Here is an 18,564-nt window from a genome sequence, read left to right as displayed (position 1 = left end):
TTTGTCTGATCTGGTATGCTATTCTCTAGAAATAGGGACCACATTCTATCTTTCGGACAAAGCTGGGCAGTCCAGGTCTAGGTAGGGCTAATTAGGGTTGGGATAGATCTTTAGTGTGTTGAGGAGTTAGGATAAGGGACATCTAGGGCTGAGACTTAGCAGTGTGTCCCTCTTACTACGCATCCTCTCTTCTCAACCTATCAATATATCTGTCCCTTCCTCCTTTTTTGGTCCATCTTTTCTCTCTGTGTTGGCATGCCAACAGAGAGTTGTATGCAATATCTCAATTGCACTCAGTTTAGATTTTTTCTATACATCAAGGGCCTATTATTTTAACTATTAAATAAATAAATGTTAAGTATTAATAAAGCTACCCACTTTGTGTTCACCCGGTAATCCACCAGCGGTGGCTGTGCTTGCACACTATAGGAAAAAGTGCCGGTCTATGTACATTCCCATGGTCCCGGCCACCAGAGAGGCCGGTGCCTTTTCCTTTGGCATGCAAGTACGGCCACCATTGCTGTATTGTATTAACTTTGTCTACATGATAAATGTCATTTGCTGAATTGAGACAACCTCTTTAAGAAGCAGAGTGTATGCCTCTATCTCACTGCAACTCTTCCTTCCTCCAATTTCTATAGACTTCTATGGCAACATGTAACCTCATCCCTTTGTGAAATGATAATCTATCTAGTATTTTATTACATGTTTTATCAGTGAATTGAGAGCGAATGATCAATTCAGGCTGCAAGGGGAGGAGAAGAAGTGGTAAAAAGAGAACAAGGCATTTTTGTCCAATAAGATATATTACAAAAGCTTCTTGTATTCGCTTGTACTACTGATTAATGCAATGGCCAATTAAGGCATTCTTCCTCTCTGCTTCCTCCAGTTCAAGAAACATTACAATGGATGCCATAACTCTGCTTGCAATCATCTATATAAAGAACATGGGTCTATAAAATAGAGCATTTACTTATATTGATGGTCAGTAATACATGACCCAAGTGCAGAGAAAGAATAACATTCTATTAGACCAATGAGATCACCGTGTAGAGCTACAGGTAAACAATTTTTTTTGGAGGGGGGTTAGTGACAACTGTTATTTTCTGGTAACATACTTTACATAAAATATAGGCATTCATTGTTCTACTAAAATTAATGATTTCCTAAAATATATGCAGTTTTCTAGAGGACGGTAATATATTTCCTGCAAGTTGTTTGCTCTGGGCTATTTTCTGAAAACAAAAATACTTCAAATGGAGATAATATAATCTGTTGGAAAGATATATACAGTATAGAAGTACGGTATACTGAGTGAATATTTTAAGACCTACAAATCTTAACATTTCTCAAATTGGCCTAGTGCAGGTTTCATGCATCAGTTATGCATTCAATCTTATATGAGGCATATTAAAGTTTTTTTGGGGGTGTTTTACCCCCTTCGCGCACCAGGGCTTAACCGATTGTACAAACTAACCAGAGTGTAAATATGCTTGCAGGCTCTAATCTCCGCAGAGCCTGTCCATGGAGATCAGAGCCTGCAAGGTGGTACGGCCCCAACATCCCACTGTGCCATATGTGCCCTCTTCTGTGTCCCCATCCCCCAAATCCCCCCCCCCCCCCCCTCACCTCTGTGCACCAGGAATTTTTTATGGCTGCCGCCATGTCAGTACCGGTCTCGGCCGTTTAACCCCTTAGATGACGTGGTCAGTAGCCATCAGTGGCATCCATGGGGTTAACAGAGGGATTTAAAAAATGTAAAAGAGGGATTTAAAAAATCGCGCGCCTGTGTTCATTCGGCGCAGGCGCTCTGAGATAAGGAGGCTCGCCTCCTCAGCACTCCCTCAATGCGCCTGCGTCGATGACGTCACTGAAAGAGAAGACGTCATCGGCGCAGGCGCACTGAGGGAGCGCTGAGGAGGCGAGCCTCCTTATCTCAGAGCGCCTGCGCCGAATGAACACAGGCGCGCGATTTTTGAAATGCTGACAGGGCTGGCCGGAGGAGGAGATCGCGGCTGACCCTGTCAATCAACAAGAGGAGGGGGCGGTTTTCTGCGACTGCTACCAGCAAGTAGACGCCCTACTTGCTGGTAGACAGGTAATTAGCATATTATAAAAGTACATTTTTTGGCATATCTGCAGAACGAAAATGATTAATATAATAATGTATAGCTATATCGCAGGATAGGGATTATAAGTACCCCAAAAAAAAAAATATGAGTTTAGTGGGGTGACAGAAGCCCTTTAACATCAAGTATGATGTGTCACAATAAAACAATCTCAGAATCGCTTGGATAAGTAAAAGCATTACAAAGTTACCACATAAAGTGACACGTCAGATTTTCAAAATAAAGCCTGGTCACGAAGGTGAAACATGGCTCAGTCCTGAAGGGGTTAATATTGATGACCTATCCTCATGACAGGTCATCAATATCGGACGTGGGTCTGACATCCAGTACCCCTGCCGATCAGCTGTTTAAGGAGCCCGTGGTACTACGGTGAGTGCTGCTGCCTCCTTGAAGCTAACCTAGTACAGCGCCGTCCATTGGATAGCTGCTGTGCTCGTTCGCTTGAAAGGGACAGAGCTTCAGGTAGGCAATGGGACTGATGAACATGACATCACAGGCCTAGGAAGAGGCCGCAGAACTCGCCAGAGCACTATGTCCTCTTCTAACAACTGATTAGTGGGGGTGCCGGGTGTCAGACCCCCACCAATCTGATATTGATGGCCTATCCTAAAGATGGGTCATTAATATCTCCTTTAAAAATACAATATCACATACAAATATATTGCATGTTATGAATAGAGCTAGCATTTGCAAATTAGACATAACTCATACATAAAATGTGAACTAGATACAACAGTTAAAAAAAATCATTTTTAGTTGCAGACCATTAAATACATTAATTGTGCCCTTCTATTCTACTAGGGGTAATATGAACTGGATCTTGCCCTGACCCTCTAAAAAAAGCGCAACACCCTGACTCAACAGGCATACAATGAAAAACTAGCTTGATTTGTGAGGGAAACATCCATTTTCTAGCGCTTATAACCTTAGCTCTGAAAAGTCATCCACCAAGATGCTGAAGCAGTTAAACATACAAGAAGGAGCACTCTAGGTCTGGGCACAGTTTGCCCTTAAGTGCCATGTATTAGTAGCATTACACTGGTAATCCATAAACTTTAGCAACCATCATGAAAAAAACTTTATCAGCAAAAACCCATTATTTTGACAGGATAACAGCCTTTTAGGTTTATGGCTCTGGCGCACAACACCTGCATTGATTTTTTATTTCTACATATGTTGCACCAGTGGCTTTCTCCAAATTGCTGAACTATGGTTAATGATGAAAAGTTATGGAAACTGGTCGTTTCAGCTCTCCGATTCTGGGTTAAAAATCTTTTTACTGTCATTTGTTTGGAAGGCAGAGTTTGAAGATACGGAATGCACTTTATTGATCCCATCAACACACACTCAAAGATGACTCTGGTTCCTTCGTCTTCATAGACTTTACTTCAAACCTGGATATTTCCAACCTTCTTGGCAGCTTAAAACCTTTGTATTGAACTACAGCACTACTGATATAAACACTCGCTTGTATAAAACAGTTATTATATAGACTTTCCTCTAAGAGGCATTAAAGCGACTCATTTTTAGAGTGCAACTAAAAGCTAAAAAATATTTTCATATGTTGTAAGGAGTGTACTGTGCTGAATTACTTCTCGTGTCTCTTTTCTCTAAATCATATATGTCAACATGATCAAAACGCAAATCATTTTCTTAAAGGGAATCGGTCACCAGGAAATTCACTGTTAAACCAGACACAAGAGAGTACCGTAGGCGGAATTTATCATGCCCTGCACTTCTGGATTCTGGTTTTAAAAAGTTGCAAAAGACGGCTTTATCTTTTGGGGTCACTTGTGAAAAAAGATTTTGGACTTTTTGAAACACTCCAGTTTTGAAAAATGGGTAGGAAAGGGAGTATGGTTGATTAGTTTTACTCAGATTTATCACTTGAACTGAAAAAAGTAGTCAAAAAAGGTCTCAAACTCTCTCCTAGGGGTAGTGGTGTACAAAAACTGGAGTAGCATTTCTAGACAAAAGTGTTACGAACATTTAACCAACATTCGATAAATTTGGTGCAAACACAAAGGTTAGTTTCACACTAATGTTAAAACTAGGGATGACCTAATAGACTTCGGATGAAAGATCCGAAGTCGATTTGCATAAAACTTTGTTAGAATACTCCGTACAGTAGTAGAATGTTTCGGCTCCGATGAGCCAAAGTTATTACTTTGCGAAGTCTTGCGAGACTTCAGGTAATAACTTCATAAATTAATTACTACTGTTAAAAACCTTTTACTGAACTCTGAATACTGAACAGTATTTTAACGAAATTTTATGCGAATCAACTTCGGAGTTTCATGCCTGCCAGATAGGTGTAAGGCTAATGTGAGATACTAGCTAAACTGTCAACACAGACTTCAAATATTACCCTCATGATAAATTCCGCTCAATGGCTTGTAGGGCTAGCTCATCTGAACGTAATGATAGCATTCACCTATGATCCACTGCTTCATTCTGGAGAAAAAATAAAGCTCTAGCAAGTGAGTTAACGCGTTAACCCGATCGTACAAAAAGTTTAAATTTTTTTTATTAAACCAAGCCAGCACAAAACGCTTATAGCAGGAATTACTTTAACACCTGCTACATCTGTACTTTTAATCAAAGTGCAAATGAGAAATGTATCGAGGGTGAGCCTGAGCCACTCAGTGCACCCTTAAAGCTCCCGCTTCCTCTGACAGCTCCTACTTCTCCTGTGTCATTGACAGGGCCAGGTTCCTGCACAGTCATCTCACCAGGTCCTGTCAATTTAGGAGAGGAAGGGGCTGGCATGGGAAGCAGGAGGAGCAAGGGTGCACAGAGTAGCTTGGTCCCACCCTCGGTGCATTTAACTGCTCATTTGCATATAGATTAAAAGTACTTTTTTTTCTAGAATTAAGCAATGGATCTCTAAATGAAAAATATCATTACATACAGCTAAATTTCCTGGTAAGACTCCCTTTAGGAGGAATTTATAATACATAACATTTTCCCTATGTTACACGGGTGTCAAAAAGTTTGTAGAAACTGAATTGTAAGAGAAATCAACATTATACCTTTTACAATGGGAGCGTCCGACAAAAGTTCAGTATAGAAAATAATTTTAGTGTACCAGTATAAACTTTGCAATGCAGCGTCAATTTACTTTAAGATAAAATCTTGAGGACAATTTGTGTGTTTAAAGCACACAGTGCATTCAAAGACCTTCTGCACACATATGTCTACAGACTCACTACAGAGATGTACAATAAATGTATAAATAAGTCCCCAAGATTCTCACTAAAGGCCTAAACAAACACGGAAGGTGTATTTCTAGATTTATAGGGAAATCGGTGAACGCCCCTTTCCCAAAACGACCATCATAACTGTATAGGTGTCAAGACACTGATTTCAAATGAGTACCGGTAACTGTTCCTCCTGCTCTGCATTCAGGAGTACTGTCCGTTATATTAATGAGCGGAGTCCAGCGATATAATGGAGAGGACATGTTGAGGGCAGACTTGCGGGAATGAAGGCAATTACCAGTATAAAAATAAACTAAATTGGCATCTTTTCACCTATCCAGCGTCACGAATCAGTGGGTGTGAACCCACTTTGCCACCTCCTCTAAGGGCGTTTCCTAAGTAAAACCCTCGTTCTTTACCGTAACCCCATAATGGTGAGGTTAGACTTTCGAGGGGAACACCAGGTCGCTACCTCTTGAGGAGGATTGGCACAAGAGGCGGCTGGTCCAGCCAATCAGCTAGTGTTGGCCAATCCTGACAATAGGCCATCACTTGGTAAAGCCGGGACAACCCCTTTAAGCCAAAGAGACATAACATGGACACTGTAATTAACTGCCAGTGGGCTGTATCTCGTAAAGACAGAAGGGTTTACATATACATCATCAGTCAAGGATACTGGGAACTGGAGTTTTGGTGTTCAAGCCATCTGCAGGCAAAACAGCCTCTTCAACCACAACAATGTGCAGATTGCAGTGCAATATAGATTTAGGCATAAGGCTACAGATAGACGACAAATATTGTAAGGGTTCCGTTCACACATTACAGATTCTGTTGCAGAAATTTCTGCGACTGAAAATCAGTTCCATTTACGTGAATGAGGCTTGTAGAAATCTATGTGCTTGCTGCCGTATTCAAATGAATGGAACTGATTTTTAGTCACGGAAATTTCTGCAAGAAAACCAGCAGCATGTGAAGGCACCCTCATGGAGCCAGGTATTGTGGAAAACAAATTTGGAAAATCCAAATCTGACAACAAATCACATCCATAGAGTGTACTTAAATTGCTCGAAAGAGCTATTGATCACGGGTAATCTGGGCAATACAATTTGCTGCACTAGCACAAGTTCAGTTTAGGCCTTATTGCCAGTACCAGGGATACCCAGAAAATGCAGAAAGATAGATATGAAAAAAATTCTCTTTTTATGGTGGTGGAAGAGTTAACCATCAACATTCAAAAAAGGGGATTATGTCAATAACTGAAAAAAAAAAATAATGAAACACAAAAGAAAGACTATTTCACCCAGCAATTTTGTTTTCTGAACACTGTTTTTGGTCAGTGAACAAATGCAATCTGTGCAAATAACATGCACATGTATAAAAACTAGTCAATGAGGCAGAAAAGCCATTTCACATTGACAAAACAATTATCTCCAGCATCAGAATCTCTATGCTGTGGTTCAAATCCAACCTGCTCATGTTCTGCTGGTGGAAGGATGAGCGTTCAATGTAAATTCTACAAATGAAATAAGGATGCTCCTACAGCTTCTCACAAAACGCTCCTTAAAAGAATTCCAATTAATCTGCAGTCACAGACAGCAAAGACGTCAAATAAAATTAACCCATGCCTTGTAATTGGACAAAGGAAAAAAATTAGTCCAAAACGTGAACCTGCAGTCTTTTCCATATTCATCACACCATGAAATTCATAATCTGCACCCAGATTTACTGTCATAATACAACATCAGGGACAAACTGTAAGTAATGCTGTAGTAATTGGAAGTATTCCATTACTTTGTAGGCCAAACTAGCTGCAATTACTTGTAATATTCAAAATATACTGCGCGTTTAGTGGCAGAAATCCTACTATAAAGATGTAGCACAGCTACTGGCATTAAACATTTGGGGGTACTTTTTTTTTTATGCATCGTTATTATAACACATTAACGTTAGCTTTACCTGTACAACATCATGGTATCCAAGCACATGCTACCAAAAAACAATGATTTAGGGGTAGCAATAAGGGCATATTCACATGCAGAGTTTCTGAATGGGGCTTGCAGAAACACACGTGCTTCCTGTCAAATCAATCCCATTCAGATGAACAGAACTGATTTTCAGGTGCAGAAATTGTTTCAACAAATGCGTGTTAATTTACCTTTATTCTTTAAAGGGGTTATCTGGCATTGATGAGAAACGGACCAATGCTGGGGAATAGCCAGCAATCTAGAACAGAGCAGTACTTCCCTTGCAGATCCAGCACCGCTCCTCTGGCTCTTCAGAACCTGAGCGGTAGCACTGGCCCTGCAGGCTAAGTGACTGCGCATTTCTGTATTGCAGTTTATTCACCTGCGCAGTCTGGTCTCTTCCTGAAACTGGACAACCCCTTTCAAACATCTGTTTCCCTTTAAATTGTAAGTAAAGGTTGCATGGGTCATCTGGTTTAGATAAACATTTTTAAATACATTCTGAGCTAATTAACAGCAATCCCTTATTGAGGACTTCAATGCTTAAAAGATTCCCACTTAAGAAAAACACTATAAAAGATAATTCGAGAATACTGCCATTGCGTCAACACTATGCTCTTCAGTAGATTAGGTAGACTGTTGACCAACCTGAGAAATCTGCTGCAAGGAGGTCTTCTGCTTTTAAAACCTTGACTTGAAGGAACCCAATGTCTTTCAAGTTTTTTAATGAGTTTTTCAAACACTATGGAAGCAAAAAAATAATAAAATAATAAAATAAAAAAACTGGTACTAAGGATATCCATTTAGAGCTCATAGACAGACATACTGATATTGATGTCCTATCCTCTGCTAGTAAACATAAGGTAGGAGATAGAGGAACCTTGGTCTGAAAAGCATCACTAAGTATTGTATGATATAATCTATGGACATTGTGCCAATGTGACCAAATCTAAGAGGCATAAAGAAACCTTATTAGTATTATAAAGAATGTTTTCCCAATGTAAGATGTAAAGTGTAACCCAAATCAGTTTCCCATTTTTGACAACAAAGAAAATGGAAATCCTGGCAGCTCCTATGTTCAGCGTTGTATTCCCTATTTCACTTGCTAATGGAAACATGTTTTCTCAGTGGACACGTGCACATATCCATATACTTACATATCTTTCTCGCATTTGCCCCCGTTCCCCTGGGTCTGCCAGCGGACATACACAAAGGTCCGAGATGGAGACACCTGAGCATGGCGTCAGTACAATGATCAGGTGTATGGAGCCTTGGTTACTCTCCAGAGGCACTTCCAGACGATTGATGTGCTCAGTGGGCAGCCCAGCAATATCCACTTTACACCTAAATAAAGAGACATTGGCAGATTTACCATCCAGTTCACATCACACTCCATTATGTATGTAATGGATCCTCATTAATTACCATCCATCCATCTCGGTATACTATGGTAAAGAATATGCAAGCACTGACATAAATGGGAGAAGGGATGATCTATGAACGATCCAGCATGGCAGCAAGCTTTTACCATCTTCTGTACAGTGGAGTAGAGAGCAAGGTCTACAACTCTGCAGAAGACAGTCTTCAATATGCCTCAAAACTTTAGAACCTTTAAATTGAAAAAGGGGTATTCATATTATAACAAAATCTTCACTGCTCTTTCCAAATCAGTGCAATGCATTTCTGAGCAGTCCGCAACCATCGGATTGGCACTAATGCTGGCAATGACATAGGGGGAAACGTGTGCATGGACAATGTCTATTTTAGGCAACTTAAAGTACAAAATGGTTACTGTTTTATGTCATGTTTGTACCATGACTGGTATTCTTTCAAAGAATACATATCCCTATGTCATGCACCGCCCCATCAGGCCTTACACCAAGCATAGCCATAAGCATCTCATAGTTTCTGCACTCCAAAGAGGAGCAGACAGGGTGGCAGGGGTGGGTTGGGAACTTAAAGTGATCCTGGGAAAATCCCCCAAATTGTAGGGGAGTCCAAATTGACACAAGCAGGGCAACACAAGTAGACAGGGAGAGCAGAAGGAGACAGGGACAGAAATACCATAGTGCAACACAAAATACCACCCCAACAGAACCAAACACCACAGCGCAGTATACAATACTGTCCTATCACCATACTGAGGATGGCGATACAGTCTCATATTGCCTCTTTTTCTAGCTTGATTCATTTTTCCACTGCTAATTTCCAGGGTTGACGATCTCTGCCGCAGCACAGATACAAGGTTGTAGTGCTTGCACACTATAGGGAAAAAGTGCTGACCTCTCTGATGTCGCATAGGCACGTATGCAACTTCTGTCTCATAACCCCTGGATACAATCAATCTCTCTCTCAATAGTGAATTGTCACAAGGGTAGTGCACAGAACTCTGTGTCAATCAAACGTCATCACAGCCACTGATACTGATCGCCCATCTGACACCTCTACTGGACAACTAAACTAACGGCACAAATAATGGCTCGAAGAAAAACAAACGCCAGTGACTGCCGAATTTGCTAAAATGGTATCAACTTAACTGGACGTCAAAAGTGATTGCATTGTGTTGAGGTGTACTTGAACTGATCGTTCCATGATCGTTCCGTTTCTGTCCAACGCTTCACACTTTTTATAGGATCACGTTCAATACAAAGCGACTAATAAAACATACAACTACATACTTACATTCCCAACAGGTCATCATGTTTGCGGCTATCTTTCCCCCATACTTCAATATCCAATACACCCATCTTGTCAGAGAAGTAATGAAATTCAAAGCGTTCCCTCCACTGAGGATTTGTACTTTTGCATGATGTCTACAAAAGAGGGTATTATTATTTAGGAAGAACCAGAATACAGCTGACAATAAAAAGTACATGCTTTTACTCATAGCCATAGAGACAGGTAAGATTAGCCACAGCATAACCATACGGTTAGGCCAAGGTAAAACCACATTCCAGCTTTCATCTTCTTTAGTAGATATAATGAGAAATGCTGTGGGTAAAGTCGGCAATGTTGCTGCTTTGTCTTAGATCAGTTTTATGGTTGTTCTAATGCTTTTTTCCCTACACGTGGCACCCAATACATTAGATTGCTGTTCATGCCAAACAAATGGACCAGTTTTCACATGGTCACCACAGTACAAGGGTGATGTTACACACAGCTTTTTGAGGCATTTGAAGCAGTTTCAGCTATAGCCAGAAGTGAATCCAGCAGGAAGAAGAAGCCGTTCCTTTTTATTTCTCATCGCCTTCCGACCCATTTCTGGCTCAAACTGTCAAAAAAGGTTGTGGCACCACATCATCCTCAAGACGGACAACACCTCACCTTACTTTTGTACTTCTGATCTCCAAGCTTAAACCGTACAAAGGTATCAAAAGCACAGCCATCAGGAAGATTAATGCCCTCCAGTAACGTGATGCTGACCGTTCCATTCCAGAGCTGGTTCTTTCTCAGGGACTCCGACAGCTGCAGGGATTGCATGGATGTGGCCTAATGCAAGAAATAATAATAATAATAATACACAACCATATTAGAATAAGAAGCATGTATGAAGGGGTAGCCTTCTGGTTCAGGAAGTACTTTAGCATATAGAGAACACAACAGCACAGCAAGCATTGCCAAGATAACTCAGTCGGTGTCAGAACTGGTTATGTCTGAGCTGCTTCCAGGCTTGGGTTACATTTATTCCACAGTCCACCAGTCCATCCACGGCTCTCAAGTTGACTGGAATGCCCAAACTTCTGTTATAACTAACACAGACACATGGTTACATTAGACATAGAATGATTTTAACACTTTTCTGGACGCACTCTCAGTTCAGGGAACCCAAAATATCATAACCCATCAAACTCTTAGTCTACACCATAACCAACTATACAGAAGAAAATTATTTCCAGTAGAATGAAACAGCTTGGGTTTTAAAATTCAGCTTTTAGTAGAAATGATTCAGCATGCAATATTTGGTAGAACCAGTTAACCCAGTGGTAAACGCACATTTTGAATGGTATTATTTTTGATACATCTGGTACAAATTTGTTTTAATAAAACAGAATCTCTCTCCATCCAAGCAGATTGTGTGGGGTTCAGTAACACAAAGACATAACAGATCTATGGACACCAGAATAAGTTGATGAAGCTTAATTTGCAATTAAATAATTTGAAAAACACGTGTCCCATTTTTCTACACTGTCCATTCTAGGGATCAAAGCTGCATCCTCCAGTCTGGCAGCTGCTGCAGGGAAATGGCAACTCGTCTATGAAATATGTCCTAAAATAATTCTGCAGCTTGGTATGTCCTCATTTCAAGCTCCGTGTTTATCTTGGAAGTGCTTCTATCTAACTTGTCCATAACGCAGCTTCACTTAGCTGTGCGAGCTTTGTGAAAATGGAATCCAGTACTGGCTATTAAAAGGGACTGGAGATTACTTCCATATGGCAGAACAGCATGGGAGTGAAGGGATAGGGCCTACAGCAGGCTGCACTTGGCCGAGCTCAGCATCTATCCATGGACACTCATTGCATTACACTAGAACATCTGGATTACTGCTTCTAATGTCCCTGGGAAACATCCACTTCCCATCAAAGGCTTTATCTTTCTCTGTCGTACTTTGAACATTTCAGCGTTTAATTCCGTCATGTTTGAAGTGATGCTTTCCATGTTAATTTTTTTTTTCTTTCCCCTTCTGCTGCGTTCGTCCACTTTCCCGAAAGACAGTCCTATCTGACCTATTTTGCAGAGATAAATTTACAACATTGCTAACATTACCCTTTACTGCTGGCAGGACATGCACAGAAGTTTTTATCACTGCATTCTCTGGATAAAATAAAAGGCTTTTTCACATCAGCGTTGCTTATTTATGTTCTTCGGAACAAGGAATAAAACCGAAGCGCTGATTCGGCACATAAATGACAGGAACAGAGCGAAACAGATCCCACCAACTATAATGGAATCTGTTTGGGAGAACGCTTTTTTAGCAGAGAAAATAGTCCTGCTATCTCTGACCACATCTGTGAAGAAGGCCCCAAACAGAGCCTCCAACATAACAGTAGATGTGAACATGCCCTTAGATACAGAAAGGACTCGGGGTTCTAGAAGAAGTAACACATTGGTTCACAAGTTCTAGTCCAGCTGCATGGTCTACAGTATATCAAACACCTGTAACAAACAGAAACCCATGACTTCTATAGTTCACATTTCAGGCATGTCATATTATATCCATGCTGACCCCTTAGGTCACTTTTACATAATCCCGTCTAATGTATGTACGGCTTTTTGGTTCAAATGATGGATTAGAGCATGCCCCGAGGTACAGGGCCACAATCCTCAGTATTTAGTCAGAGCTTCTGTATGCGATGTAACAGGCTGGGAGGGAACTTAAAGTGGCCCTGTAAAAGAACCTGAAAGCAGCCCCATGTAGTAGGTGAGGTCAAATTGACTGAAAAAGACAAGTAGGTGGGGCCAGCAATACCGTAGTGCAGCACAAAATACTGCCATATTGCCATCCTGAGGACGGCGATACAGTGGAATTCAGGAGGCGATCTGCGGCTGTCTGCCAGGTGAATAAATACCTGATGCTCCTACATTAATTAATGCTGAGTGCAACAAATCGTCATATTCCTGGCCAGCGATTGTGAGGAGGCCTCAGGTGGCCCCCTGGGCATCGGCCCACCGGGAAATTTCCCAGTAAGGTCTATGGCCAGTCTGCTCCTGGTAACAGAGGCCTTAAATAAAGAAGGCCATCAAAGCATGTATCACCTATCCATAAGTTAGGTGACAACTGTATCACTGCTGGGGTCCTGATCACTAGAACATAGGTCTCAAGAGTGCCCTTTCTTATGTCACTGCATGGCAATGGTGAGAAGAAGCTTGAATGGAATGGTGGTCAAGTATGAGGTCTCCTCTCCTTTATCTGTCCTTTGATACAGGTTTGATATTATTAGGTTTTTGCACAATGAATCTGTATAGGAATAAAATCCAATCTGAATGCCCAATGCACAGATAATTTAAGAACATGCAATACGTATCTCCCTAATAAATACTATTTATAAGTATTTATCTTAAAAATGTGCCTAGAAGTAACCACAGAGGAGCTCTTTAGCAATGTCCTTCCAGTGAAGAGCTGGTGGTCACCAGTGATCTATCTCTTTCGCTGCTAGCAAAGAAAAACAGCATTAGGTGAGGTTAGTTTTCCCCTGTGGAGCCAGCTTTTGTTAGCTGGGGAAAGATAATGATTCAGAGGGAGAATATGGTCGTAAAAGTCCATGTGGGGGAAAATAGAGCAAGAAATGGGGGCAAATATCAATCATATTTATTTTATGCATCTCTGCAGCAAAACAGGATGCTATATTTCCCATTCATGTCTATGGAGAAGGACAGCACCTAGATAGCCACCTCTCCACCAGAGACTGACGTCAGCCGGGACCACCCCACTCACACCAAGCTACATTTGGATGCCATGTTGAATTAGCATTCCATAAAAGTATATACGGTAATTGAAAAAAAAAAAAAGATTCATCATATGAGATTGGGAATGCTAAAAGCCCATGATGTGCAAGCGGTAATGGTGAATACCATGACTATTATCAAGGTTTTTCATGCATTAAACAGAATTTAACCTTTCGAGAGTGTGTGACAACTCGGAGCAAAACATAAATGGTCTTTTAAAAAATATATATCATCCTATTTATGCAAAAAGGATAAAGAGAAAAAGGTCCACTTGTAACACATTGATTTTTAAAAGATTTTTCACACATAAATCTGCAGTTTTCTCTCTATGTGCCCGATGCATTAAAGCCTTGTAAAGTATATAATTCCTCTAGCTGTATATTTTCGCAGCCTCTCATCTCTCCCGTGAAACCAGTATTCCCCATGCTCACATTTTTTCTGCTCTTGAGTCAGGGCTGTTTTGCTAACTGCCAGTACTCCTCTACAGCCCAGGGTTTCCTAACTAAAGATGGTTATTGATGTACTGCTGTTTTAGTGCACTAGGAGAATCAATAAACTACGGCATACAACTGTTTGTCAGGTTTGCCAAGGCACTGTGGGAAATTCTATCCACATTCGTACAGGAAGGAGGCCTGTGTCCCAATGTGGGGACTGGTTGTGTTCTGCCTCCCTCTGCTGGCGATCCAACATTACTGCATCACCTGCTAAAGAACCGCAGTACTTCTTAATGTACAGTGTACTACACAGACACATTACAGTAAAACACCCCAAGGCTATAATCTTTTACTGCTGCATTGTGTACCATAGTGTAAGTGTGAGTATCCTCTACAGACACGGTGAAGAGGTTCCCATTCCTAGCCCTGAAGTACACAGTTTACAGATTTACATGCAAAGTATTTACAGATCACATTTAGATGCAGCAATAAATATTCTTGCATTTTCTTTTGTCGGTAGCACAACCCTATTTACATGGGGCAATGTGATTCTTGTGCTCCATAAAAGATGGGATCACTGATGACTGGCAGTACTTTCACATAAAGCAAATATTGAGAACAAGCATTCGTATGAACAGCTGTTCTCAATAATGGACCTCGTAAGTGGACCCTTAAAATCTGGGGGTAGAGTACTGAAAAACCCACAAAACATAACGCTACAAACATCCAGCACTTTTTACAATGCATTATGTTTCATGTGATAGGTGAACTAAAGTTCTGAAGTTAATATCTTTTGATGCTAGAAGATACATGAAATAGGCTGCTGGAATCCTCGAAGAAAATGACATTCATTTTAGGCCTTAATCAGTTATCACTGCTGCACTTGCATTTTATTAGTGTGATGTGAAGTTGATCGTCGGAGCCTTGGAGCTGGATGACCTGCAGGGAGATGCTCAGTCTTATCTGGCTTATTAACAAGCCTCTGTACTCCTAATACACAAGACATGCTGGGATAAGAAGAGGCAAACTACTGGCTGATATGGGCTCAAAAGAAAAGTCTAACTTTTAGCATGCAACCAATTATTACTGCCTCAAAGTCACACTTCAGATCGGAGAGGCAGTAAGAAGGACTCTTTAACAGAATATAGGAAATCTTACTAAGGTCCAATGAATCCAGAGATCGTATGCCCCGATTGGCCCCACTATCTGCACAGGTGACAGATTCCTACATAAAGTCTCTCTAAAGTGACAAATCGGTCATTTCGTTGACTAAATCTTTAGGTGAGAACACTGCTCTATCCCATAGAGTGGCTGCCTGTACCAGGGTGAGGTCGACACGTGACAGAAACCCAACATAAAACTTACCTTGGAAACACCAAGCCTTTTCCGTGATGCCCATCTCTGTTACAAGGGGAATAAAAACACAAGATCAGATTGAGGTGAGGAAACCAATAAACAAACCTTTTATTTAACGTTATTTTAAACTATTTTAAATGACATACAATTCATTTTTATAATGTTATCACTGGAATTCCCATAGAAATTAATGGAGCGGCTGCTCGCATGCGCAAACTGGCTGTTCCGCTCATTTTAAGGGGGCTGTAGGGGGTACAGGGCCCCCGTTCTCATGTATAGGACCCCCACCAATCTAATAGTTATCCCCTATGCCCAGGATAGGGGCTAACTTGAAACAACTGGAATACCCCTCTAACCCCCTTGTTCTCTACAGGATTAGTGTCAGAAAGAAGCAGAAAGTGCCGCAGACTGAGAAACATTGGGGCAGTTGTATTTCTCGCTTTACTTTGAGCATTTCTGTATAGGTTGTGTTCCTTTAATAAACAGGTCTGGGTCTAATCCAGTACTGCAACGCTAGTTTAGGTGGAAAAAAAATTGGTGAAGATATTTTATTTTGCAAGAGTGTCAATGAAGGGGAAAACTACTTACATTATTCTTCGAGTCCCTCAACCTGATGGACAGACTGATATCTGCCACAATCACACCCATGTCTTGCTCTAAGCTATTAGGATCTTCCAACCGAAACACTTTTTCTGTAGTCCTACAAGGAAAAATAAATACACGGTATATATAAAAAGGACAAGTAATCAGCAAATACCAGTATTTCACATGGAAAGATGTCTGATCATCTGAACAGCGAGCAGTTTCTGCATCAGTTACATTGGAATACCAGAATGCTTCACGCTTCATCGCTCAAAAAACAACTTTCACATTATTCTGACATATTGCAGCTCGGTAAACTGTATTGACAATGATAATGAAATACCAATAGTGTGTCATTATTCAGATCCAAGACGCAGCACAAGCTGCCTGCCGCGGAGGAGCCAAAAAGGGATTTACAAGAGTCACTGCCAGCACTTCAATGGATGTGAAAAAGAAATGTCACGCGAGTTAAAAACTCCTCCTATGAGGCCTCATGCATACGACTATTTTTGCAGTCTGCAAATTGCGGATCCGCAAAATACCGATACAGTCAGCGTTGCATCCACATTTTTGTGCGGACCCATTGAGTTCAATGGGTCTGTGGTCCACATTTCACGGCCGAGTATAGGACATGCACTATCTTTTTGGGAACAGACATATGGATGCGGAAAGCACACAGAATATTTGTGTGTTTTCTAAATGTGTATGTCCATCCATATGTCCATGACGTAACCATCACCATAAAGTTCGATTGAAAAAGAAAATAAAAAATAAATAAATAACATTAACAGTGTACCAAGCTTGCAGAGTACTGCAAAACAAAAAAAGTATACTTTGACATATATATATATATATATATATATATATATATATATATATATATATATATATATATATATATTAGGGGTGCACCGAAATTCCGGCAGCCGAAAATATCGGCCGAAAATGCACCTAATCCACTTCGGCCGATATTGTTACATATCGGCCGAAAATATGGGGTGTGGGATTTGTCACCCACCATCTGCGGGCGGGCGGTTTACTTTGTCACTGCATCTTTATTTTACCTTACAATCGTGAGGCTCCAGTAACTAACAACTCTGCAGGCAGAGCGGAGGCCGGCGTAACGTCACTTACTCACGTGACGCGCCTGCTCCGCCTCCTTCATTCATAAAGTGGGCGGAGCAGGTGCGTCACGTGAGTAAGTGACGTTACGCCACCCTCCGCTCTGCCTGCAGAGTTGTTACTGGAGCGTCACGATTGTAAGGTAAAATAAAGATGCAGTGAGTGATGCTGTGAGCAGCAGGGCCGGGGCTGTTATGGGTAGGGGGATCGGTCTATGGCACTGCTATGGGGAGGGGGGATCTGTGCACTGTTATGGGGAAAGGGATCTGTGCACTGTTATGCCCATAACAGTGCACATATCCCCTCTCCGTAACAGCGCCACCCACAGATCCCCCTCTCCATAACAGCGCCACCCACAGATCCCCCTCTCCATAACAGCGCCACCCACAGATCCCCCTCTCCATAACAGCGCCACCCACAGATCCCCCTCTCCATAACAGCACCACCCACAGATCCCCCTCTCCATAACAGCGCCACCCACAGATCCCCCTCTCCATAACAGCGCCACCCACAGATCCCCCTCTCCATAACAGCGCCACCCACAGATCCCCCTCTCCAAAACAGCGCCACCCACAGATCCCCCTCTCCATAACAGCGCCACCCACAGATCCCCCTCTCCATAACAGCGCCACCCACAGATGAATTTCATTCATGAAAAAGAATTATTAATAAAATCATTAAAAAAAAAGTATTTTAAAAGTATTTGGGCAAAAAGGCACTTTCGGTTTCGGTTTTCGGTCAAGGGCATCCTGAATTTTCGGTTTCGGTTTCGGACCAGAATTTTCATTTCGGTGCACCTATAATATATATATATATATATATATATATATATATATATATATATATATATAAAAACACAAATAGTGCAGCAGCACAGTCAGATAAGGTGTACCGGGTGCAAAATCCCCACAGAGGTCGGCTCTTCCTCCACGAAATATATCAAGGCCGTTTACGCTATACTGGAAGTGCTGTCTCTTCATTCGTTTGATAGATATATATATATTATTTTTATTTATTTTTTATTCCCCTTCAATGGAACACTATGGGGATAAATGTCACTGTATGGAATCTGTCTGAGGCATCCATTAACGAATACATTATGTATGACAAAGTGAACCCAGCCTAACCAGCTCTGCTCGTTACAGAACAGATTGAGCTGTGTAGTTCTGTTGCCTATTTCTAGCACCAGAGCTACTCCCGAAAAGCTGATCAGCAAGGGTGCAGACACCTGCCCATCTGATACTGATGGTCTATCCTGAGGATAGACCATTAAAGCCGCAATGTGCTGCCCTCAATGTGCATAAGAAAGAAATCGGTCCGTCATCATTCAGA

The 18,564-nt window shown here is 41.3% G+C and overlaps 1 protein-coding gene across 3 annotated transcripts in view; it reads right to left on the bottom strand.

Annotated features, from left to right (window-relative positions):
- Positions 1 to 18,564, bottom strand: part of MCTP2 (multiple C2 and transmembrane domain containing 2) — a 209,316-nt gene that overhangs the window by 82,595 nt on the left and 108,157 nt on the right. For all 3 annotated transcript variants that reach the window (XM_040414208.1, XM_040414210.1, XM_040414209.1), the window contains exons 7-12: positions 16,117 to 16,228; positions 15,538 to 15,573; positions 10,618 to 10,782; positions 9,976 to 10,106; positions 8,451 to 8,637; positions 7,942 to 8,035 (exon numbers count right to left, since the gene is read on the bottom strand). In XM_040414208.1, the coding sequence (XP_040270142.1) occupies positions 7,942 to 8,035; positions 8,451 to 8,637; positions 9,976 to 10,106; positions 10,618 to 10,782; positions 15,538 to 15,573; positions 16,117 to 16,228 (725 nt within the window). The remainder of the gene's footprint in view (positions 1 to 7,941; positions 8,036 to 8,450; positions 8,638 to 9,975; positions 10,107 to 10,617; positions 10,783 to 15,537; positions 15,574 to 16,116; positions 16,229 to 18,564) is intronic.

Source organism: Bufo bufo, chromosome 1, assembly GCF_905171765.1.
Source record: "Bufo bufo chromosome 1, aBufBuf1.1, whole genome shotgun sequence".
NCBI classification, from domain to species: Eukaryota; Metazoa; Chordata; class Amphibia; order Anura; family Bufonidae; genus Bufo; species Bufo bufo.
The sequence above is the reverse complement of the archived record's forward strand: the minus strand, read 5'-3'. Positions and strand labels throughout refer to the sequence as shown.